This window comes from Dermacentor albipictus, chromosome 3 (assembly GCF_038994185.2).
Source record: "Dermacentor albipictus isolate Rhodes 1998 colony chromosome 3, USDA_Dalb.pri_finalv2, whole genome shotgun sequence".
NCBI classification, from domain to species: domain Eukaryota; kingdom Metazoa; phylum Arthropoda; class Arachnida; order Ixodida; family Ixodidae; genus Dermacentor; species Dermacentor albipictus.
Window position 1 is genome coordinate 185,240,537 of NC_091823.1, and position 25,389 is coordinate 185,265,925.

The 25,389-nt window shown below is 46.0% G+C and overlaps 1 protein-coding gene across 11 annotated transcripts in view; it reads right to left on the reverse strand.

Annotated features, from left to right (window-relative positions):
* LOC139057669 (DENN domain-containing protein 2D-like) overlaps window positions 1-25,389 on the reverse strand; it is a 614,144-nt gene that overhangs the window by 419,433 nt on the left and 169,322 nt on the right. For all 11 annotated transcript variants that reach the window (XM_070536315.1, XM_070536318.1, XM_070536317.1 and 8 more), the window contains exon 5: window positions 7,908-8,048. In XM_070536315.1, coding sequence (XP_070392416.1) covers window positions 7,908-8,048 — 141 coding nt within the window. The remainder of the gene's footprint in view (window positions 1-7,907; window positions 8,049-25,389) is intronic.

Below are 25,389 nucleotides of genomic sequence, written 5' to 3' on the forward strand. Positions count from 1 at the left end.
TGGTTAGATTCAAAGACAGACCGACAGACAAACACACAAGCACCCACATACCCACCTGTCCGTCCGTCCGTCCATCTGTACATACATACATACATACATACATACATACATACATACATGCATGCATGAATGCATGCATGCATGCATACATACATACATACATACATACATACATACATACATACATACATACATACATACATACATACATACATACATACATACATTGTTAGATATGGCGCCTTTTCCTGAGGCTACTTCGAGTTCCCCAAACCACTTCGAATCGCAGCACAGCTAATTGAGGAATGCAGAAGCAGGGGTGCCACATTCCTGAGGCAGGACACTTGCAAGCAAGTTCGTACGCCGCCGGGATTAGAAGGAGCCCTCGGACAATGGAACCCAATCGTCACCCTTCTTCGCCTTTGAAGAAGACATTTGCTACCGCTGCGGGGCCGTAGCACGGGGAGCAGGTGGGCCTTCGGACAATGGAGAATAAGCGCCCCCACTTCTCCTTTGAAGAAGCGCATTTCAAGTCTGCGAGGCAAGACCGCAGAGAGCCGCCGGGTGTGACAACGCGACACGGGCGCCAACCATTGGCTGAAAATGGCGTCATCTGAGCGGACTCTCCCATTGGTCGAACATGACGCGACTTTCAGTCTTCCAAAGGTTTAAAAGAAGCATTCCAGAGAGACCAGAGCATTCCCTGATTCCCTGATTCACCTCTCTCGAACTTCTTGCCGCGGGCCGCAGCGTCCGAGTTGCTGCCGGCCCGTAATGACTGTACGACTGTTACTTGAGTCTCACCTTTCTGTATATAATGTAAAATAAATACTCCCAAGTTTGGTTTTCATCCCAAAGTCCATCCCTCAACCCCTACAACATACATACATACATACATACATACATACATACATACATACATACATACATACATACATACATACATACATACATACATACATACATACATACATACATACATAGATAGATAGACCCTGGAAAGTGCATGAAGTACCCCAATAATCCTAATGCATTAACATATGTTAATGCTTAGGTGTAGCAAAATAAGCACAGATACAAATGGAAGGCTGAATATGACCCTTGCGACATTTCTTTTGGTCCAGACACACAAATGAGGTTAGCTGTTTCGAACAATCACTGAAGGCAAACGAACTTGGCAATGTTGTCCCACTTTCAACATGCCTGTTGGTCGATCCTCAAAAAGTTGGAACGATACTATGCAAGCAAGTCTACAGATGCCCAAAAATCTTGTTTTTGAAGCAGCATGCTTCCACTGCAGTCACGACTGAAACACTTTAAAAAATCCGTTAGCGCCAACAGCACCTGACCAATGGTTCACAAGCAGTGACGCGAGGAGCACGTCACAAGGATGGTGTCACTCAAGCTGGCGGCGCTTTTCTAGCAGATGACATCCAGTGAGGAACACATTGACTGAAGCTGCCATTCACAAGGTGCAAAATATTGTATGCATGGTTTTCTTGTTTCGGCCTTTTTTTTGTGTGTGGGGTTGTGCTTCAGTCGAAAGAGGGCGCTGCACAATGGCACCGAGGGGAAATGGGGATGGGATCAAAGGCTGACCAGGCCTGGTCTCCAGGCCATTTGCACATGTAGGCAGGGCAAGCACCTTCCGTCATTCGACCAATTTCAAGCCAAATTTCTATATAATACGGTCTTGAAAGAGGAAGTGAAACATGAAACAGATGAGTCAGTACAGTGTATTTTTACGCAAAAACTGCATCTCACATGTGCCCTCTGGTGTAATCAAGGGAAGCCACAGGCTGTTTCAGCATCACAAAAAAAAGAAATGCACGTGAAGCAAAGTCGCACCACAGCATCACCATCGCACAATTACTACTTGCACGTGAAACAGGCGTTACGTGCTGGTGCTAGGGGTACGTGGCAGTGCCACAGCTAAGTTCAAATAATTGCGCAGGCCCAAAAATCAGGTGCCCAAAAAAATCTGTTGTTGACAGTATTTAACATTTTGCTTCTCTATAACTGATACCTAGTCAAATCATGAATTTTTGATTTTATTATAGGAGAATATTCCACCTAAATACCATATATACTCAAGTAATGGCCGCGTAAAAGCCACACCGATGTAAAAGTCACACCTGAAACATAGTAAAAGAAGTCCCCCAAAAATATAGTTAAACATTACCTGCATAGCCATACGCAGGTAATTTTTAATATATTTGAGAAGGTTGGCAGTGTTATCTGTTAAGCAATGTAACAATTGCAGCCGTGCTGGCCTTTTGGCACCTTTAGGCAGCAAAAGTGCTTCCAATATTTAGCGGCTGCCTCTGAGACACTGTTGTCACTGGTCTGTGGGGCATTGCCATTTATTGCAGCCAGCAGGTATGTCGTGCTATGGGAATAGCCAAAAGCCAGAGCCAGTACAAGCGAGTACTGTAGTTCAATAATGGCAAGTACCACCGAAAATATTTACGGAAAAAAAATGTCTTTTTCTCCGTGTAATGGCTGCACCCCTGATTTTACCCTAAATCTCGGGGAAAAAACACCTGTGGCTATTGCATGAGTACATACAGTAAAGCATGACCAAGTAAATTTTAAATTTACTTCTTTATAACTGACAATTCATTATATCCATGTTCGTTACTTTAGCCCTTTCAGGGTCAATGACGTAAATATACAGCACCGCGAACGAGTCCAAAATGGTTGGTGCCATACATTTACGGCACCGTCTGTATGTTTAAAAAGCGTACCAATTTCCTAACTTTTTCTTTCCTGGCATGTGCTGCCACTCAGAAGGGTTTGGGTGCGAGCTAGTTGGCACGGATCATTCATATTTACAACAGCGACAAAAAAAACACACGGACAAGGAAGGACACAGGACGAGCGCTGACTGCCAACACCTTTATTGGAGCCTGCGCAAATATATACAATTCGCAACGGGCATAAAGAGAGTGAAAGAAGAAGGGGAAGGCGAGTCATCGTCGGTCAGCTCCTGCTGCGCATGCGTCAATAACATTAAACAATATCACACAATAGCTTCTTATCAAGACGTACAGGCGTTGCTTCAGGGGTACCCCAGGGTTCGGTGCTGGGTCCACTGCTTTTCTTAATATATATTAATGACATCACGTCGAACATAACATCATCAATACGGCTATTTGCAGACGACTGCGTAATTTACCGAGCAATATCAAGCCCTTGCGACATCATTGCTCTCCAGACTGACCTTGATGAACTAACTCACTGGTGCGCCAGGTGGCAAATGGTTGTTAACGCAGACAAAACTAAACATGTCAAGTTTACTTCCGCTGCGAACACAAGTCTTAATGCCTACACTGTTAATAATACTACCATAGAAACTGCAGCGTCGGTAAAATACCTCGGCGTAAATCTTACCTCTAATTTATTCTGGAGCACTCATATAGAACTGATTACTACCAAAGCCTTAAAAAAACTTGGTCTTCTTAAACACCGACTACACCAAGCCAACCAGGATACAAAACTTCACGCATTCAACATGCTAATCAGGCCTGTGATAGAATACGCCTCAGTGATCTGGAACCCTCATTATACCTATCTTATTAACATGTTAGAATCTATACAAAACAAGGCTGCACGATTCATCCTTTCCCGTTACTCTCAATATCAAAGTGTAACATCACTGAAAATATCGCTCAATCTCCCGCCTCTGGTCATGCGCAGAAAATTCAGCCGATTATCCTTTTTCCACACTCTCTACCACAATAACACACCATTTGCAAGTTCACATCTTCTCCCGGCGCCGCACACATCGGCTCGTGTAGATCATATGAAGAAGATTAAACCCATTTTCGCTCGAACAGAACGATTCAAATACTCACCTTTGGTCCTGGCTATCGAAGAGTGGAATTCGCTTCCTTCTAGCATTGCGGCTATCGCTGAAACATCATCATTTCAGACAGCTCTTTGGTCATACTTGGAAGATTCCAACGTAAAATGATGTGCGTCGTTGTTTTTTTTTTCTTTTTCTTCTTTTTTTCTTTTTCTTTTTTTTGTGCGTGCCAGCCGTATTGTTGCGTGAAATGTTAGATGCCATGTTTTGGAACTTCTGAAGGTGCTTTTTGTTCTTTTTCTTTTTTTTTGGAATTTGCTACATGTGCAATTTTCCAGTTCCTGTTCCTAGCCATTGTTTCTTTCTTAATAACTTGTACCTGGCTTCTTAACTCGTTTATTTCTGTATTCAGCCATTTATAACCTGTGTTGTATATTTATAAGTTTTCTTTGATGAATCCCCCCTTATGTAATGCCCGCATTGGGCCTTTAGGGTATTGAAATAAATAAATAAATAAAAAAGTAACCATAACATGGTGGACACAGGCCAAACTGATTAACTTCTAAGGAACTTCAGTTCTTTATGATTTCGAGGTTTGACATTCACAAGAAAATTGCCGAAAAACGGCCAAATCTACTTCCTTGACCTTGCACTACACCTCCAAGAAGGGCACATGTCTTGGATGTATGCTCCGCGTTCCAAAAAACACCTTCTCCCCTACACATCCAACCATTCTAAAGTGGTGAAGTGTTCCATTGCCCTAGGGGCCTTTAGAAATGCGGTCGTTCGCTCTTGCCCCCACTTGATGTCCAGCAGCCTCTCCAATCAAGTCCAGCGGCTTAAGGCAAGTGGCTATCCTGCACAACTGCTGTCATCCTTGGTGGAAATTTTATTGCAAGACGCTCGTTCCCCCAAGAAACAGCGCAAAGCAGGTGATGATTTAACTAAGGCTGTTGTGATCCCGTATATACATGGAGTGTCCCATCGCATCAAGAAAGCTGCAGGCTGGGCCGGTGTAAAGGTCGTGTTTACTGCGCCTAACAAGTTGGGAAGGATGTGCAAAAAAGCCAACGAAAGCCGGAGAACACCTGGACTGTGCAATAAGCAGCATGTCGCCAAGCCTGTGGATTGCAGCACCAATGTAGTGTATTCCATTCCCACCTCTTGCAGCTGCACTTACATAGGGCAAACAGGATGTTGTATTAATGAACGTTTACGTGAGCATGCGCACTGTGTCAAGATTAAGACTGGCAGTAATCTGGCTGTTCATTGTGCAAAGTGTGGCTGTTCACCACTCCTGGACGACACATGTGTATTGAAAAGGTACAGCAATCAGATGGCCAGAGAAATCTTTGAGGTATTATCGATGTGTCAGTTAGGAGCCGCCTGTGTTAGTTCCTCTTCCATAGCACTTTGTAATAAAGAACTTAAGTTCCTTAGAAGTTAATCAGTTTGGCCTGTGTCCACCATGTTATGGTTACTTTTATAGTGCTTAATGTTATTGACTCAGACCATGCTTGACACCATTATCGGATATTCTATCCCTTTTTAAGAAGTACAATGAAATCTCATTACTACAAGCTTAATATTACCCATTTTTTCACATCAATGAAAATTTGAAAAGTCCCTAGCCAAAAGCCTATTTATATGTGAAAATATTTTAGTATATTACAAATTTAGAAACACAGAATATTTCCAAAAAAACAAATGAAATTTATGCTTTCTCTGTATCAGTAGCACTTCAAAATAATGAATTTGTAACCTGGATTATCACGCATATCTGCAAATTACAAAACCACAACGAAAGGAGCACCACCATCAGCAGCAGATATTTCTTGTCGACTGGGGTTATAAACCAGACTTATTGACGTTGCCTGCAGCTATCATAGCCTGCAGAAATAAAATCTACCCCAGTGGCACCATAGGCACTGCGAAGGCCGCAAGATCATACACATTGCATGTTCACAACTGTGACAGTACTGAAGCATTGGAAAAAGAAAGATTGTGGTCGAAAAGTAGGATTAATAAGAACGCCACCTAAACCAGAGATGGATCAGCCCAAACAGGCGAATAACACAAGAAAATTGATAGAACTCATGGACACTTTGGGGCTTCAGTAACCTTTGGCAGCAGTGACGTAGCATGTTCAGATATGCAAAAATTATGTAAGTGCTTGCTGTGCGATTAACTGACAGTCAGCAACATTATCAGCGATTTTATGTGCAGTGGTTGCAATGGCTCAAGGTGCATTATCTATCCTCACACTGCTGCATGGTTATTGTGTGGTAGCCAACTTGAGAATCCCTGGGTCGTCATCACTGCAGTGTCATCCTGCTGCAGAGGCTCACAACTTTACTTCAGTGGCTGTCGGCACAGTGACATATGTGACACACTTTCAATAGAATAAGCGCCAAAAGTGACGGCACATAAGAAGAAATACAAATAGGACAATGCGCTACTTGCAACTGTTTATTGAAATGACAAGTGGCTGATTATATAGCCATGAGGAGAGGAGAACGAAAAAAGTGGGACACTGAATATGTGAATGTGCACGTGCGAGAACACTGAAGATACAGGGAATCACGCTTAATCTAAATATAAAACTTATCTAAAAACATGCTTTCATTCGTGTATATATTCAAAGACGGGGTATTGACACAGTTGTCCCCTCTTTTCTTAATCTCGTTGGCCTCCAACAATTCACGCGCAGATTAGATTAAGCGTGATTCCCTATATCTTCAGTGTTCTCGCACGTGCGCATTCACATATTCAGTGTCCCTCTTTTTTCGTTCTCCTCTCCTCATGGCTATGTAATCAGCCACTTGTCATTTCAATAAACAGTTGCAAGTAGCGCCTTGTCCTGTCTGTATTTCTTCTTGTGTGCCGTCACTTTTGGCGCTTATTCTATTGAAAGCCATGCACCAACTAGCCCCACAACGTGTTTTACTATGTGACACACACTTGTGAAGTGTTAACAGATCGAGGTCTGTACGAGCTCCGAGGGCACCAGGCAGGAATGATATAAACGCAAGTTCCAACTACTACTATGGTCTTCATAATTGACATAAACCATATTTGAAACAGAACAGCGTGGTTTTAACTGGGACAAGGAGGAAGACACGTCACGGACGAGTGCTGACTTGCAACTGAAGTTTATTGCTTGGAACGAAGAATATATAACAGCTCCAACCAACAGGAGAAACCAAAAAACATACATATATTCAGTCAATCATACATGCCACACTGAACAAGGGAGATAACTGTAATCATCATATCCCTCCCCCCTCCCTCCCTCCCTCCCCCCCTCCCCCCCGCCCTTAATATGCCAGTTCTTTGGACGTAATCGATAAGGAGGGGCTACTGACTCATGCGTTTTTTGACCAGGTGATGTGCGCTGCTTCCATGATTTCATGCGTTAATTAGTTACTTTGTGCTCGAGCGAAGCCATTTTGGAATAGAGCCGGACATCACACCAGAGGTCAACCGCGTGCAATCCGTACATAAACCCTTTTGCGGATGTGCTGCTTGCAGATTTAGGAGGTTCCTGCTGTTCACTTTAGTTTTTAAAGCCAATTTATGTATTTTTGATACAATCATATTTCAATATATGAGTGATTTTTAGTGGTCCCATGAGATTCACTATACTCAGCTTTAACTGTACTCAATAGTTGTGGAATCTCTACACATATTCACTAACCTATCCACATATGCTTTCTGTACTCTTTGACCACATAATGCCTCCATGACAGTTGCTAAAACGAACATCTTTTTGCAATTCATGAAGGCCACATTGATAGACTGGCTATACTTTGGCAACATGACAATTTCAAGACTGGTGACATAATAGAGGTGATCCATTGTTGCATATCCTTTCCTAAAGCCAGCCTGTTTTCTTCATCTACTAGAGTTGTGTGTCGACTTCATTTTAATACAAAATTATTTAAGTGAATACCCTTAATAACAATGAAAGCAAGCTAATGCATATATAGTTCATCTGGGTGGCCCTAATTTGGAATTATTTGTCCACCCCCATGCTGAACATTTTGTTAACACAAGCCCGGCCACTTGAGGCAAAGCCTGCTGCAGCACCTTCACGTACCTCCTTGGGATAGCGGTGCAGCACGTCAGGCTGGGGAGACATGCTGGGGTCGATGCACCGGTAGCCGATCAGCAGCACAAACTCAAAGAGCTTCTCTGCCCCATCGCCACAGCTGTCGCACGACGCACTGTACGTGTATGCCTGCAGTGCAATAGTCACCAGGACACTTTTCAATCAAGCACTCAGTTAACATAGCGACTGAGCCACACCTTGTGAAGCATTTTCTTGACAGTAGTCGCAAACAAGAAAGTCGTTACATATTTATATTGTACCCAGACCTCGAGCCATCGTGCCACCTTTGCACTTGCCATCTTGATGTTGACATCATTGTTCCTTGCTTTATCATTGTCGTCCTTGTTTGCTGAGAAACACATTTGCTGAGAAAAAAAATTGAACTTCAGAACATATTAATATCAATAAAAACAAAGAAAGGAGGGCACAATGTACGTAATGCAACCTCTCCTTTCTTTCCTCTCTCTCTTTTTTTTACAAAACGAGTACTGTACAAGTGTCACTAGGCCCAAGGTCCCAGTAAGAAAGAAACATGTTGCTTATTCGCCACGACATCAAACTATAGGTGGCAGTCGGCACATTAGCGTGGATAGGTGAAGACATACTTGCATACTCAGGCGCTCGCTGTATCCGTGTGCTTGCTGCATTGAGCCTTCATTGGCTTCAGTTACACAGATAGCAAACAACGGGAATAACATCGTATTCTGGCACTTGGTACTTTGGTATGGCGCCAGAAAATCGCTCAATATGGTCCATCCTATTGCTCGCATCACACGACCTTCAGCGATATGCTGGAATATACTGAATATTTTTCTAGCAACATATCAAAGTACCATGAGCCACAATTCATATTCAAGGCAATGTCATTTCTTTATAATGAAATCAGAGCAACCTCAGGCACAGCTACGGCTTGTCGTGTAACCATTAAGCAACAGTCAGTATTATGTCCCTAAGATTATGTCCTGTGATATGACATGGCAGCTTCTTTTTTTTTCCTCTGCTCAGTGACCAACATGCTGCTTCATAAATGTTTCGTGGTATCACAACAGTTGCAAAATGATTAACATATTGCCTCAAGTAGTCACTAAAATGCAGCATTCACTTCTCATGCTGACCACCTCATTTGTTTAAAATGATGCTAAATGTTCTTTTTTTTAGTGTGTATATTATCTTATCAAAACCCAAAGTCTACAGAACCAAGTTAGCTGCTTCTGTACCTCATCAAAAAAATGCATACCAGCATTTACATTCATTGCAATAACAGCACAAAGAACTTTAGAGGATATGCATGCCGTACATGCCCATGTAAACAAACAAGCAGTGGCTAGCAGATGGTGCCTGGTGCAATCCACACTGTGCGTGATTCAGCCGGTGTCTGCCAGGTGGCGACTCGATTTGATTTCGTGGCGAGCGCACTGGGCATTTTTCAACTCAAGGCAGTTAACCTTCTCTATGAAAATTGATAGAATTGTTCTGAATAGAGGCACTGAAGTAACGGAATTGAGAAGAAATGTTATAGAAATAACAAGTAGAACCAAATGGTCATACATTTGTGCTGAAATGACAGGTGGCTAAATTAATTTCCTTCAAAGTTCGCAATGCTATCGGAAGTTGTGGGGAGGCTCAACACTTACATATCCTTTGATTTTTCCGCCACAGGGCTGCCACATATTCTGTAATTTGGCTTCCAAATATAGGTCCTTAAATATATCGGTTAAAATCATACATGTTCAATCATTATGGAAAGTCCGAATCCCACCCTGCCCAATCTGTGTCTGTGCAAGAAGTGCAAGGGCTTAGATATACTTTTGTACATCAGGGTATGCCTCACCTGTGAGGCAGAACCTGATGGCTAGGACAGTAGGACACAATCTCTAAAGAGTGAACTTCAGCTAAATATATAAGAATTTCCTTAAGGGGGGACCCGGGTCTTTGGGACTCAAAATCGGCCCAAAATTCGAATACTTTTGCACATCAGGGTATGCCTCACCTGTGAGGCTGAACCTAATGGCTAGGGCAGTAGGACACAATTTCTAAAGAGTGAACTTCTGCTAAATATACAAGAACTTTCTTAAGGGGAGGGACGCGGGTCTTTGGGACCGAAAATCAGCTCCAATTTGAATTTTCAATTTCTATTTCCTCGTTCCTAACACGTTTCCACACTTATCTCCGAAATTTGGTTACAAAATACCGCCTAGTTCTTCTGTTACCGTGATCTAATGATGCGAATCTGCAAACGTTGCTTTTTAAATTGGGGACAAATCATGCCCGATTTTCATCGGGCATAACTCGATAATTACGCGCCCTGCCAGCACCATTTTGGTATCATTCGAAAGCTCATGTTTCTGGCTTTCTTCATTCATCGGTCAGCAACATTGCCGGCGCTGCGGTCGTGAAAAAAACAGGAGAAAAAAAATTCGCTGTGCACACTATTATTGGCCAGATTGAGCATGTGACCAAGATGGCGAGTCATGGTTGGTTACAAGGACCACGAGTGCTCAAACGATAAAAACAGCCGCCATTTTGTCTTAGCCTCGCAACTGCAATTCTGAATATGCTGGAGGTCTGACAAAGTTTCGTTTCGTGAATCGTTACGGGGCGGAAACATACGAGACGCAATAAACTTCCGAAAGCGTTTCCATCGTCGCAGTCCCCACAGGATACCTGGCAACTCACCACTGAAGTCATACCGCTGCTGAACGTCGACGCCTGAACTGCTTTGCCGGATCACGCATATACTGTGCACACGGCAGTTACACTCGCGTAATATAGCTAAGAGCACACGAGAAAGCTACACTCAATGAGATTGCATCTTCGACGGCCAGGGAGTGAATAATTCAGCATTTTGTTGAAGATCCAACCGCTGATAGTGCAACAGCCTCGGTCGTGAAGCACGCTGCTCCATACACTGTCGTCGGACTTGCAGCAGTGAACAATCTTCTCGGCGTTGTCTCGTGTAATAGTTGCGGTGGTTCTGCTTAGCTGCTGCAGAGTGATGAGGGTTACGGTCTCACTACTAAACTGACAGTGGTTTGCGAGATCTGCAGTGAAGTTGTGTAGGGGTGGAGCTCACGGGGAATTGAGGACCCAAAAACGTGTAATCCTTTTGAAGTGAACGTAGTTGCAGTAAACGCTATGCCGTTGACCGGCAACGGCCACGAATTATACCTAGTGCCTACTGATAGCCTTTGGTGCCGTTTTTTTCAAACTTTCTTTCAATATATTGTTGTGAAATGGTTTTTGTTGTTTTCTCAAAACCACAATTTTGATGGCGCCGTATTGGAGGTGCACTATCTCTGCTTCTACTAGTACTAGCACTGTAATCATTTTTTTTTATCAGAAAGGCAAAGCTGTGTAGAGTGCAAATAAGCAAAGTTGCATTTATTAGAAAATGTTTTTAAAATGTTTCTTTTTTTAGCAGCTAGATGGATTTCTCTCACTGAAGTTTGCAATGTTCTCATTTGATATAAAATTGGGTTACAACACCATACTTGCTTATTTGCACTCTTTGTTAGTTCCACATCATTTTCGTATGTCGATAATTACTATGCCATGTCTAGTTTGGTAGACGGCTCACTTCGAAGCACATTATGCAATAAAGCTGAATTTCTTCAATTTTTAGAAAGTTATATACTCTGCAAGAAAACTGGATGTATATTTAAAACTAGCACATTGAAATAAATAAACTCGGCATATCATCAAAATCGACAAAGAATAAAAAAAAAGCTTGCCCGCAAGAAACTTTTCAAGAAAGTCAAGAAATGGAAATGCCTTTGAAGTTATATTAGCTATTTCAGAAATACTTCCCTGCAAGAAGTACTTAAATGTGTTCAGCAGAAGCGGAGTTATTGGCAATTGAACATCCTATGCACGATGCTTCCGCCCCTTCGTCAATGACTTGCACTGCGAAAGCTACGGTGGAGCGGGGCGTGCCCACAATGCTCCGCCTACTGAACGTGACCATGTTGCGCAATTCAAATGTGGTTTTGGAAGTTAACGTGGATGCCACTACTTCCGACTTTGGTCAAAGTCGGAAGTCGCATCAAGCACGGTTGTCGTCGGCAAGCCACAGTGCTCTCAGCCAGCAGACGCATCATGACACTCTACAGCGGCCGCAGTATCTGCACTATGTAGCAGACCACAGCTACACGCAGATGCAGCACATATGCGCAGCATTTCCTTTGTGCATGACAAGGCTTGTGTGCCCGCTCGCACTCATGTGCTCCAGTCTGGCTGTGCTGGCAAGCATGCATGTGGGCTGATTAAGTTTTGTGTGGTTCTAGGCTATTTGAGTTTCAAAAGTAGACAAAATCAGTGAGACCTGGTGGCTCCGACAACAATAAGCAGTGTGGCCAAAGTTCACTTCCTATGAGGGTGGCCGTGGCCGAGTGTGAGCAGACTATCAGCTTCTTCAAGAAGTACGTAAATTATTATAGAAATTTGAAAGTAGATTTTCACTTACGGCGAGTGTTTAACTGCATTCTCTGTTGACATAAAAGATTTGTTTTATCCTTTGCCACATGAGGGTTTGCTGTCCAGTGTTGAGGAGGCAATAAATGAGCACGGCACTGTTCTTTTTTTTTTAACGCTAGGGGTTTTAGTGGGGCAAGGTTTTTAGGGCTCTCATCATTTTATTTGAGGTCCACTTTTGTTGAATTTGACAATAACATTTACCTGCAAAAGCAGGGTGTTTGCATTGGCTCATGAATAGCACCCATATTAGGTGACCTGTTTTTAGCTCAATGTGACAAAGCTCTTTCTGTGTGGACGGGCGACTTGGGCGTTGTAAAGGTTTTTAGATATGTAGATGATTTTTTGGTATTTTTAGATAGATCACTACTTGAACCGGCCGCCAGTTCTCATGTAGATTGCTGTTTTGACTGTTCAAACCCTGCTGTTGACAGTATTTTTGCCTCATTCAATGAGTATTATAGGCCACTTACGTTCACCACTGAATTTCCTGCGCAGGGCAATATCAGGTTTTTATACTAGCATTTGCATTTCAAAGCTGAACACGTGTGTTGGGTTTATGAGCCCAGAGCTAATAAGCCGGCCTTGAGGTACAGTTCTGCACACTCAAAACTCGTAAAAAGAAGTATCGTACAGTCTTTCTTGTCATGCACACTCTCTAAGTCATGTGCTCACATGCTGGATGAAGGCCTTAGTAAGCAGGTGGCTCGTCTGGAAGCAGTAAACTATCCGAGACATATCATTATCTCGGTTGCTGAAGGCCTGCATCATCGAAGGAAGCAAACTCCACACATGAGCGATGAGCAGAGAGTGGATGACGAAAGAAGGAGGAAAGAAGAAAGGGACAAACGAAAGGTGGCTATAACTCCCTACTTTCATAAGGTTTCTCCCAAACTAAAAAAGGTTGGGCAACGTTCTGGTGTAAACATTGTTTTTACAGCACCTAACAAACTCTTGAGGTTGAGTGTGTTGAGCTGTCCCATGAGGAAACAAAAGCCTCGTTGCGCTACTGCCCACAAGGATCCTTTTGTTACATGCACTCCCAACGTGGTGTATAAGATTCCACTTTCGTGCGGGAAGTACTACGTGGGCCAGACGGGCAGATGTTTAAACGCGCGTCTGGCGGAGCATATACTAAAGTGAAGAGCATCGCAATAGATGGGCTTCTGGCTGCCCATTGTAGAAAATGTGATGCGAAGGAACCATGCTTCCCTCTCTTAAAACAAACTGTTGTTTATCCCCACAGGAATAAGATTACGAGGGAAATTGTTGAAGCAGCTGAGATAGCCAGAGCAGGTGACGATTGCGTTAGCACATTGTCTATTCTTTTATCAAAGAAAGAGCTTGAATTTTTGGGCATAGTAGTCACATGACTGCTTTTCCTCCTTTCCTTCAGTGTATCTGTTGCAGTGGCGTCCCAGTGAGTATATATACGCTCACCAGCTGCAATAAATAAACAATTGAAAGTTAGCGCTCGTCCCCTGTTGCTGCTTGTCCCCGTGTCATTCTTGCGCAATGTATCCCAGTTTATATGTATCCCACCAACGCGCCCAAACTTCTTCACTGCTGAAGTATCATATGTCTTCTCAAGATCAAAGAATACAGACAGTATCATCATCATCATCATCATCATCATCATCCTGGTTACGCCCACTGCAGGACAAAGGCCTCTCCCCTACTTCTCCAACTACCTCGGTCATGTACTAATTGTGGCCAGGTTGTCCCTGCAAACTTCTTAATCTCATCCGCCCACCTAACTTTCTGCCGCCCCCTGCTGCGCTTCCCTTCCTTTGGAATCCAGTCCGTAACCCTTAATGACCATCGGTTATCTTCCCTCCTCATTGCATGTCCTGCCATGCCCATTTCTTTTTCTAGATTTCAACGAAGATGTCGTTAACTCGCGTTTGTTCCCTCATCCGATCTGCTCTTTTCTTATCCCTTAACATTACAGTGATCATTGTTCTTTCCATAGCTCGTTCCGTCGTCCTCAATTTAAGTAGGACCCTTTTCGTAAGCCTCCAGGTTTCTACCCCGTATGTGAGTACTGGTAAGACACAGCTGTTATACACTTTTCTTTTGAGAGATAATGGCAACCTACTGTTCATGATCTGAGAATGCCTTCCAAAGGCACTTCAGCTCATTCTTATTCTTCTGATTAGTTCAGTCTCGTGATCCGGATCCGCAGTCACTACCTGCCCTAAGTAGATGTATTCCCTTACCACTTCCGGTGCCTCGCTACCTATCGTAAACTACTGTTCTCTTCCGAGACTGTTAAACATTACTTTAGTTTCCTGCAGATTAATTTTTAGACCCACCCTACTGCTTTGCCTCTCCAGGTCAGTGAGCATGCATTGCAATTGGTCCCCTGAGTTACTAAGCAAGACAATATCATCAGCGAATCGCAAGTTACTAAGGTATTCTCCATTAACTTTATACCCAATTCTTCCCAGTCCAGGTCTCTGAATACCTCCTGTAAACACGCTGTGAATAGCATTGGACAGATCGTATCTCCCTGCCCGATGCCTTTCTTTATTGGGATTTTGTTGCTTTCTTTATGGAGGACTACGGTGGCCGTGGAGCCGCTATAGATATCTTTCAGTATTTTTACATATGGCTCGTCTACACACTGATTCCGTAATGCCTCCATGACTGCTGCGGTTTTGACTGAATCAAACGCTTTCTCGTAATCAATGAAAGCTATACATAAGGGTTGGTTATATTCTGCACATTTCTCTATCACCTGATTGATAGTGTGAATATGATCTATTGTTGAGTAGCCTTTACGGAATCCTGCCTGGTCCTTTGCTTGACAGAAGTCAAGCAAAGGCAAGGTAAATACAGTTTACTTACAAAGGGCCTCCTTCAATTATGGGCCCACTCCCACCCGCAGGCGGGCTACAGTAGTTCTGCTAACCCTTTGTATAATAACCAATGTTCAAAGGGATCAAATATCAAAATCTAATTGCAAATACTACAGCAAAACCTTGCTATAATGAAGTAGAAGGGGGAGCCACACTAACTTAGTTTTTATCCATTACTTGTTATAACTGTTTGCCCTCCCTCACAGGCAATATTGGGCGGTGTTAATCAGGGGAAACGCGGGGAAGGCAGGAGATGGAAATTCAAGACAATGAGCAAAACGAGAACATGGTAAAAGCAGAAGCCAACATCTACCGTATGTAGTACCGTATGTACACAAGTTAGCGCATGGGCTTAAGAACGTTGGTTCAAGGTACAACATTGATGTTCGTTTTTCTGCGAAACATAAGATAGGTCGCATATGCCCATTAGTTGATAATTTGCTGAACGATAAGCAAGTGAAAGGAAAATGCACTGTCAAACATGTGAGCAGGTACATCCCTTGTGCTAAGCAGGTTGTGTATGCCATTCCATTATCTTGTGGTAGAGAGTACGTGGGACAAACGAAGCAATGTGTGAATGTTCGACTTCGGAAGCATTAGCTATCTCTTCAAGGGGTTGCGCCACTTCATCTCCTAGAGCATTACAAGTCGTGCGGTTGTCACCCCGAATTAAAAAAAAAGACTAGTGTCATTTTTAAACACGTGAACCAATTGGGGGAATCGTTGAGGCTCACAATATAAAGATTAGGGATAAAGCGTATATCAGTGAACTGTCTATCTCTCTTCATGACAAGAAACTGCGTTACCTATGTCAATTTTGATTATGCATCAGTTTGTCACAGTTGCCTCGATGCATCTCTATATCTCGTGCATGTCATGGTTATCAAATGGCACCTATATATCTGTTAGACATATCTTCAATAAAATATCAGTTGAGAGTCAGCACCGTGTCATCGTTTTATACCTTCTTTTGTCCTTGTCTTGTGTTGCGCTGTAACAAACCTTACTATGAATTGTTGTTATTTGTTTTGCTCATCCAACCTAAATTCCTCGCTTGCAGTGTTGTGGGTGATGACTGTTGTAGTCTAAATATTGCTGGATATTCGTAGGCTTCCAGTTAAGTGTCATTGTCAGCTTTCCATTTTCTATGTAGACCGTTGTGTCGAGGAAGTTGATTGGACTAAGAGAGTGGTGAGCAGTAAATTTAATACTTGGGTGAATGCAGTTGAAATGGCTACAGCTGGAATACAGCTGGAATAAATTATTAGGAAATGATGATTGTGATTACGCAGGTGACCAGGGGCCCTGACCTGTGATTGGGGATGTCAAGACATACACGAAGCCAGATTTCATGCTATTTCTCCTTATCTCACGTATCCTAAAATGTGTTTGTTTTTTTGTGAACTATATTTACTTCAATAATGTTTTCACAGCATTTTATAATTTATAAATAAAGAATGTTTTGCGTTACAAGTTTAAATTTTGCATGCTAAGCATACCAGTTGCCCGCAAGTGCCTTTCTGGTGGTGTCATTGGACACGTTCTCCAATTACATTGCAGCACACTGGCCTATTCCTGTACTCCATACTCTGGCAATGGGCCCAAGCCGTGCTCCCAGGCCAACCAATAAATCTCAAAGTATATTTTTAACATCTGCAAAATGTGCAGATGCAGGAGTGTCACTTGACAGCCTCCCTTGGCTGGCCGGGCACAAGCGTTTTCCTAAAACTACCACAAGTAGTGCCATGACTGCAGGAAATAGGCACCAAGCGACACTGGCACCCATTTCCTGCAATCATGCTAGACCAACTTGCTTAAGCATCAATTTTTACATGTGACAGTTGTACTTGTTTATTCTTTTTCTGGGAACCGCATTTCACCCACCAACAGGTTAATGTTATCACTCAAGATGCACCTGCATGGTATGGAACTCACTCGAATGCTATCGTAGCTTCTCTGTTGTGTATACTCGCGCGAAACTTTGAGTTATCAAACTGTATGCGCGATACGAATTGTGTAGTACTTTCTGGAAGGTACAAAGGCACCAGCGATTGTGCTGGAATGTTCAACAAGTTGTACAAAAAGCTGACGCGCATGACTTGCAGATCAAATTTTCGCCAATCACCAAGTGTGCTCGCCGTTATCGTTATGCTTTGAACGTGACTTGCTTTTAGGGCACAAGTTCACCCAAGGAGTTAGCTTTGTGATACACAGTTATTGCTGCTGTGTTCTATCCCTACTGCGTGATATCTGGCGGAGCTGCTTGTGCATTCATGTACCAAAAGCCCCTGCAAAGCTGTGATCGAAGCCCAAACTATGAAGACAATGCCAGAGTAGCCCCGGACAATCGAGCTAACCACATACTGAACCTGCCCCGAGAGCACAGGCTTTTACTCAAGAAAACCAGGAAAACCAAGGTCAAATCAATGGTGATGATGGCAGATGCAGGATCCCCACCAGCCAAAGGAGCCACCTATATTCCGTGGATCCTCATCGGACAACCCCAAAACCTGGTTTGAGACCTTCGAAAGGATCTCGACATTTAACAACTAGAATGCTGAGGAGAAGCTGCGCCATGTTACTTCTACTTGGAAGACACTGCGAGGACCTAGCTTGAAAACCGACCATCCACCCTAACGACATCGGACGTGTTTCGTAGAGGCTTCCTACAGATGTTCACAAGCATTGTGCGCAAAAGCACACTCAAGCTCTGGTAGAGGTCCAGATGCAGCTACCAAACGAGAATGCTGTGATTTTCACCGAGGAAATCACTCAGCTATTCTGCCACGCCAACCCCAAAATGTGAGAAAAAGTACAAGTGTCACATGTAAAAATTGATGCTTAAGCAAGTTGGTCTAGCATGATTGCAGGAAATGGGCGCCAGTGTCGTTTGGGGCCTATTTCCTGCAGTCATGGCACTACTTGTGGTAGTTGATGCACAACCTGCCGATGACCATAGCCGAATTTCTGATACGGGCGTCATCAATTTAGGAAAGCACACCAGACAATGCAACTGGCGCTTGATGCCAGACTGCGCAGAAGCCCATGCAATCTGCTCCAATGACCTGTGGGAAACTATCAGGTCTGTCGTGCGCGAAGGACTATGGAAGATGTTCCAATCGTCACAACCTCAAGTGGCATCAATTGCTAACATCATGTGCAAAGAAATACATCAGTGAATGAGAGCTCCTGAACCGCTGTAGTCTAAGCCAGAAACAATGACCTATGCCACCGTTGCCTGTCGTCATGTTCCCCTCCACGCTCACGTCAAAGCCTCATAATGCCACAATGCCAGATGCCCCCACCACTGCTGCTGCACCGACCTCCCGTTGGTCTGCACAATGGCCCAAGGAAATCGGACCTGTGGCACACCCCCGACCACCACCCGCTGTGCTACTACTGCAAAGATGTGGGCCATGTCTACTGCCAATGCCCATACTGCCAAATGGGGCAACAAGGATTCAGCACGAACGCATCGTGCCCACAACAAGGGGAACAACCACGGGACATTGCTAACTACCTGGCAGCAACTAAGTGGAGACCACAATGATCTTCCAGTTCACCTTTGTCTGACCTACTTTTCACCTCAGCGACGACCATACACAGGCCCAACCCATGACTGGTCAGTTCGCCCATATCCAGAAAACTAAAGGCAGCAACCGATGGAGGTGCAGCTGCTGTTCATCGAAATGCTGAAGATCCCCCACCGCCATCAGTATCGACAACGAAGCAACAACATGCCACCATCCAGCCGAAGCATCGAAGCCAAGACTACGTGACCTACAGAAGACCTGACTACGAGACGTAACATCGAGGTAATGTGACACAGCCATGACCCGATGCCACGGCCTAACTGCAATGCAAGACGAAGAACCACGACCTCAACATGCTTCTCTATGGCCACAAAGTCACAGCTCTTGTAGACACAGGAGCAGCCTATTCTATCATCAATGGATCATTTGCTGCCAAGTTGAAGAAAGTGAATACAGCATGGGATGGCCCTCAAATCAGGACAGCTGGAGGACAGCTGATAACGCCGACTGGAAACTGCATGACAAAAATTACCGTTCATGACCAGACATACCCTGTGTGGGGGTGATCGCTCTGTGGGTGGCTAGGGCTGAAGGCGAGCTCCAAATCTAGCCCCACACAGGCGTTCTGTGGTGCTCCCCAACCCGTAGCACGGGCATCGCAGCTACGTCGGGTTCAAACGAATAAGGAAACCAGTGGGGTCAACTGCAGCAATGTTTATTGCTACAAGAAATAAAAAACACTGACAGAGGGAAGTCCTCTTCGTAATAAGTAATAATAGGCTGGCCTCGTTGCCCGGGATTGTCAGGCAAACGAGGTCACTTACAGGTTCCGACAGGTACTCCAGTCTGGCAGGTTAGGGGTCTGGCATCAGAGAGAGAGGGTGTCCCCCAGTGGCACTGTTTTGTACCTTTTTACCTTTGCAAGGGGAATGTCCTCCTCGCCTGTCACATATCTTTCCACAAGTTGGAGTGGAAGGGTGCGTGCGTCACGAGAGGGAGAGAGAAGTGGAAGAGGGTGTAGTGCGCCTCTCCCATGTCTATGCCGGCTCTCGACGTGACCGCGACGACGTTGGAGAAGATGGGTGCGACATCCTCCTTCCCTTAAGAAGCCCCCTGTACCTTGACGCTGGCACCTAGGTACGCCCAAGGGGTTCAAGCACCCGCCTGCTAAAGTTCCCGCCAAGGCTCATGACCAAGGCAGCATTGCACACGCCAGCTTGAGCGTCGGGCTTGCGTTGCTGTAGCCCTCAGCTGACAGATACTTGATGCCGACTCAAAGGTGCCCTGTTATCGGCACTGCTTAAGCTTGCGAGGCGGGATCGTAGACCGGGCTCAAAGGTGTCTCTCCTTGCCGTGCCTCAGGCGCAAGCCGGGGAGGTCACCTGATGGGCGCTGGGTAGTGGTTCGTGCAGCTTCAAGGCCAGTGCGGCGCTGTCAGCACCACAGGTGCTTCAGTTGTGCCCGCAAGTACTGCAGACAGTTTGCACGGCCGTGTCTTGTTTCCTGCTTCAGAAATTGGATTAGTCCACTGCATGGAATGACACTGTGATAAGCAGCTTGACTGGCCGGATCCGGGAACACCGTCAACATCTGTTAAGAAGGGAATGGTCACCCGCATCAATGATTCCCAGCACAGGATAATCACAGCACTGGCCCTCGCAAGTCTTTGGTCAATGCACACACCACATGCAAACGCTTTGAATTGTTCCCGCCACATTCCCATCATGGCTTGTGTGGTTACATGAAGACTGGAGCAACGACTCGTCGTCAATACTCGGCGCTCTGCTGTCGCTAGACGTTCGCTTCCTGGCCAGAACAAGGTGCCAGCATGGTGCGGCTCTGTGCTCACGTGGTAAACCGCATGGCCGGGACTTACGAATGGTCCTCGCAGTCATCGCACCACAAATACAGCAGTTGGATCACTTCTGCCTGTTAGGCAAGTTGTAGAGCAGCTGGCAGCTTCTGGCTGCTCTCTCTCACCAACCACAGTTGAAGGAGGGTCTGATCTTCATCCCACTACTCATCACACAGCACATATCATTTCAGGTTGCATATGTGTACTGCCGTTTCATGTTCTCGAGCCGGTAAACAAGCGAGAAAACCTTCTCTCACACTTGATACGACCCGGTCCACATCGGTGCCAGTCAGGCAGCGAACTGCTTGCTAGAATCGCTGAGAATGTGCAAGCGTCGAAGCACCAGATCTCCTACTTCATAGCGCACCTTCTGATGCGAGCGGTCATACTGTGCCTTCTGCTGTGCCCTAGCAGTGAGAAGATTACGGTATGCCTTGTGTAAAGCTTCCATCATCTTGGCATGTGGGTGCGTCGCGTATTCAGCTCGTGCTGTCGGCGCAACTGGTATTCCGCTGCGATCCGCGAGAACCCTATCTATCGGATTCGGCAGCTCTCTCCCCAGGTAGAGAGAAGAAGGTGCATATCCAGTAAAGCGGTTCACTCTCGATTGCAATGAAAACCTGTCTCTGGAAGGTCCTTATGCCTTTCAGAGAACGCGACAAGCGTGTGCTTAATGTTGTGATTGACTCGTTCAGTGGGGTTCGACTGAGCATGGTAGGTTGTTGTTTTCTTGTGCTTAATGCCAAGTGCAGCGCACAAGTCAACGAAAACCTTCGCAGTGAAGTGGGACACATTGTCCGTTATCAACTGCTCCGGGAAGCCACACCTGTTGAAAGCCTCCATCAGCTTATCCATGATCCCTCGTGCCATCCATTTTCACAAGATGAAAAGTTCTACCCATTTACTGAAGTGATCTGTGACTACCAGCAAGAATTTGTTCCTGCTCGGCGTGGTGGGATACGGTCCCATGACGTCACATGAAGCAATTTGCCAGGGAGTCTTGCTGTCGATAGGCTGCATTAGGCCAGGCGGTCGTACGCCTCGGGGCTTCACGTTTTGGCACACATGACACGAGCGGGCATAGCGAACCACGTCCCGTTTCATGCCTAGCAAGGTAGTGAGGCAACATAACGTAAGTCTTGGGGCTGCTCGCGTGCCCAGCAATGCACGAGTCATGAAAGTAGCGCAGCAGTGCTCCTCTCAGCGTGCGTGGTATCACCACCTTAAACGCCTCACTTGTTTTGTCCTAGGTGGGAATATACCTCAGCAGGACGCCGTCGGAATTCAGCGATAAGAATCCAGCGTGGTCACAGCATTACCAACTGTTCCCGAGCGTTCCGCACTGACAGCAATACCAGCTACCTCCATGTGTGCGGTGGCCGCGCAACTCGACTCCCGGAGCTATTTGAGCACCTTTCAGCAAAACGGGTCTTTCTGATGAGCCTCAAACAGCTCCTCTCTACTGAAGACAACTCCTGAGGAACTGACATCCATGTGGTTCACACTCTCACCCAGGATCGACAGTTGTTCCGCATTCCTTATTTGGGCTATGACTAGCGTTTCTCCCTCGCCTCGGACTGGCGCAGGCAGAAGTGTGCCAGCTGTGGCATTGCTTTTTCCTTTGCGGTAGCGCACGGTGAAGTCGTAACACTGCAGCAGCAGTGCCCAAAGCGTCAGGCGGCCACTCAAGTGCCTCCCTCAAGGCTCCCTCAAGTGCTCCAGAGCTCAAGTGCTCCCTCAGGCTCCCTCAGGCTCCCTCAAGCACCTCAACCAAGTGAGAGCCATGTGCCAGTCTCAATCTTGAATGCCACTCCATCAACGTAATGTAACGAGCATGTGCCGCCCTCTCAGGCATAATCTTCTTGGCTTGCCAGGCTCGGTAGGCAACATTGGTCACCGCACCAATAAACACTGGCGAGCACAGCTGCTCAGCGGTCAGTCATCTTTCATAATCACCACATTGCCGAGCGTCTGTAACGGAAGGTGCCTTGAGCCCTCCCTTGTTCACAAACCCGGGTGGATTGTGACACTGGTGATGAGTACCCACGGATCGTCCAGCGCTGCCGCGAGCGGCAAAATGCCCCCCGTTGCTGCCGCCGTGCCGCTGTACGGAAGGCTCGAGCCGTTCGAGGGAGATGGGTCCGCCTGGTCAATTTACGAGCAGCAAGTACATGTGTTCTTCCGGGCAAACGACACACCCGAGGCCAAACAGTGGGACATTTTCCTGACCAGCTGCGGGACCCGCGTCTTAAGTCTCCTGCTCGACCTTCTCAAGCCAGCCACACCACATGTTAAGATGCTGGGTGAGCTGCTCGCTATACTGCGCTCGCATTTCAACCCAGCACCGTCCACACTAATGGAGTGTTTCCACTTCAACAACCGGAGCCACCGGTAAGGTGAGACCCTCGGGCAGTTCGTTGCTGCTCTAAGAGAGTTAGCGAGTGCCTGGGCCTTCAGGGACCAACTGAACTCGCTGCTCCAGCACCGTTTCTTCAGCGGCATCAACAACCCCACCATGCACACGCAACTCCTGGTACTTCCCGACCATTCGCTCGACGACGCCTTTAAGGCAGCGCTAACAATGGAAGCTGCCGCCAAGGAAGCCGGCAAGATTGCCCGTGTGACTGGCTCACCCATGTGACTGGCTCACTGTCGGGGGAAGCAGCAGTCAACAAGTTGGCGACAAAGGGCAGTACCTGCGGTCACTGTGGTGGTGCCCACTCCCACTCATAGTGCCAGTTCTCTCAAGCACAATGCTTCATGTGCGGGAAAACTGGGGACCTGGCATGGGTATGCTGAAGGGGGAGGACGAACAACGGACAGCACCAGCAGTTTGGTTCAAGCCCAGGTACCACACAATCCAGCAGCCAGGGTAGCCGTCACAAGGGTACGCGGCGGGGGCGTGCGGCAGCAGGCTCAAGTTCTTCCGCGGCCAGGCTTCACGTCATGGCCGAGGACCCGCCGATTTTGGACATGTGGCACACAGGCTTTGTTCCGTTGTCTGTTCCGCAATACATGCTGACCGTTGAAGTCTGTGGGCACCCCATTTCCATGTAGCTGGACACAGAGGCCAGCGTGTCGGCCATGGCTGGGAAACTCTTCAAACTACTTTCCCCAGCGTCTCCGTCGAGGCTTCGGGCGTGATGCTGCGCAGCTACTCCAGGCAGCTCTGTCAGGTCCAGGGTCAGGCACAGGTCAGCGTTCGCTTTGGCGACAGGGAGGCAACCCTTCTTCCCTTTTACTTAGTGAAGGGCTTGTCACCCGCGTTGCTGGGCCAAAACTGGATTCATGCACTGGGCGTTCGTCTGCCAGAGTAAGAGTACCAGGAAGCCAGCCTGCATGCAGTGAAAGACGTCCCCAGCCTCCTGACCGAGTTAACGTCACTGTTCCAGCCAGGTGTGGGCACATTCGCCGGCATGACGGCTGGTATCTATGTACCTGAGGGAGCCCAGCCATGTTTTTTCAAGCCTCGCCCACTGCCGTTTGCCCTGAAGGATGGGGTCACCCAAGAGCTGCAACGGTTACAGCAAGAGGGCATCCTTGTGCCCATAAAGATGTCTGAATGGGCCGCTCTCATTGTATCAGTCCTCAAGCGAGACGGCAGTGTCAGCGTCTGCAGGGATTCCAAGGTTACCATCAACCCCCTGCTACTGTCGAGAAGTACCCATTGCGCCAGATTAAAGATCTCTGGTCTGTGTTGTCCGCTGAACAGAAGTTAACCAAGCGCGACGTCAGGGATGCTTACAAGCAGCTGGTGTTCCAGGATGCCTCCCAGAAGTATGTCACAATATCGACAACTTTGGGGCTCTTCCAGTACACGCGCTTACCGTTTGGCGTGGCCTAGGCCCCAGCCATATTTCAGATATGGGAAAGGATATGGGATATGGGTATATGATATATATTGGATATGGGATGAAAGGATATATTTCAGATATGGGATATGGGATATTTCAGATGGATTGGGAAGAATTGGGGATAAAAGTTAATGGAGAATACCTTAGTAACTTGCGATTCGCTGATGATATTGCCTTGCTTAGTAACTCAGGGGACCAACTGCAATGCATGCTCACTGACCTGGAGAGGCAAAACAGAAGAGTGGGTTTAAAAATTAATCTGCAGAAAACTAAAGTAATGTTTAACAGTCTCGGAAGAGAACAGCAATTTACAATAGGCAGCGAGGCACTGGAAGTCGTAAGGGAATACATCTACCTAGGGCAAGTAGTGACTGCTGATCCGGATCATGAGACGGAAATAATCAGAAGAATAAGAATGGGCTGGGGCGCGTTTGGCAGGCATTCTCAGATCATGAACAGCAGGTTGCCTTTATCCCTCAAGAGAAAAGTGTATAATAGCTGTGTCTTACCAGTACTCACCTACGGGGCAGAAACCTGGAGGCTTACGAAAAGGGTTCTACTCAAATTGAGGACGACGCAACGAGCTATGGAAAGAAGAATGATAGGTGTAACGTTAAGGGATAAGAAAAGAGCAGATTGGGTGAGGGAACAAACGCGAGTTAATGACATCTTAGTTGAAATCAAGAACAAGAAATGGGCATGGGCAGGACATGTAATGAGGAGGGAAGACAACCGATGGTCATTAAGGGTTACGGACTGGATTCCAAGGGAAGGGAAGCGTAGCAGGGGGCGGCACAAAGTTAGGTGGGCGGATGAGATTAAGAAGTTTGCAGGGACGGCATGGCCACAATTAGTACATGACCGGGGTTGTTGGAGAAATATGGGAGAGGCCTTTGC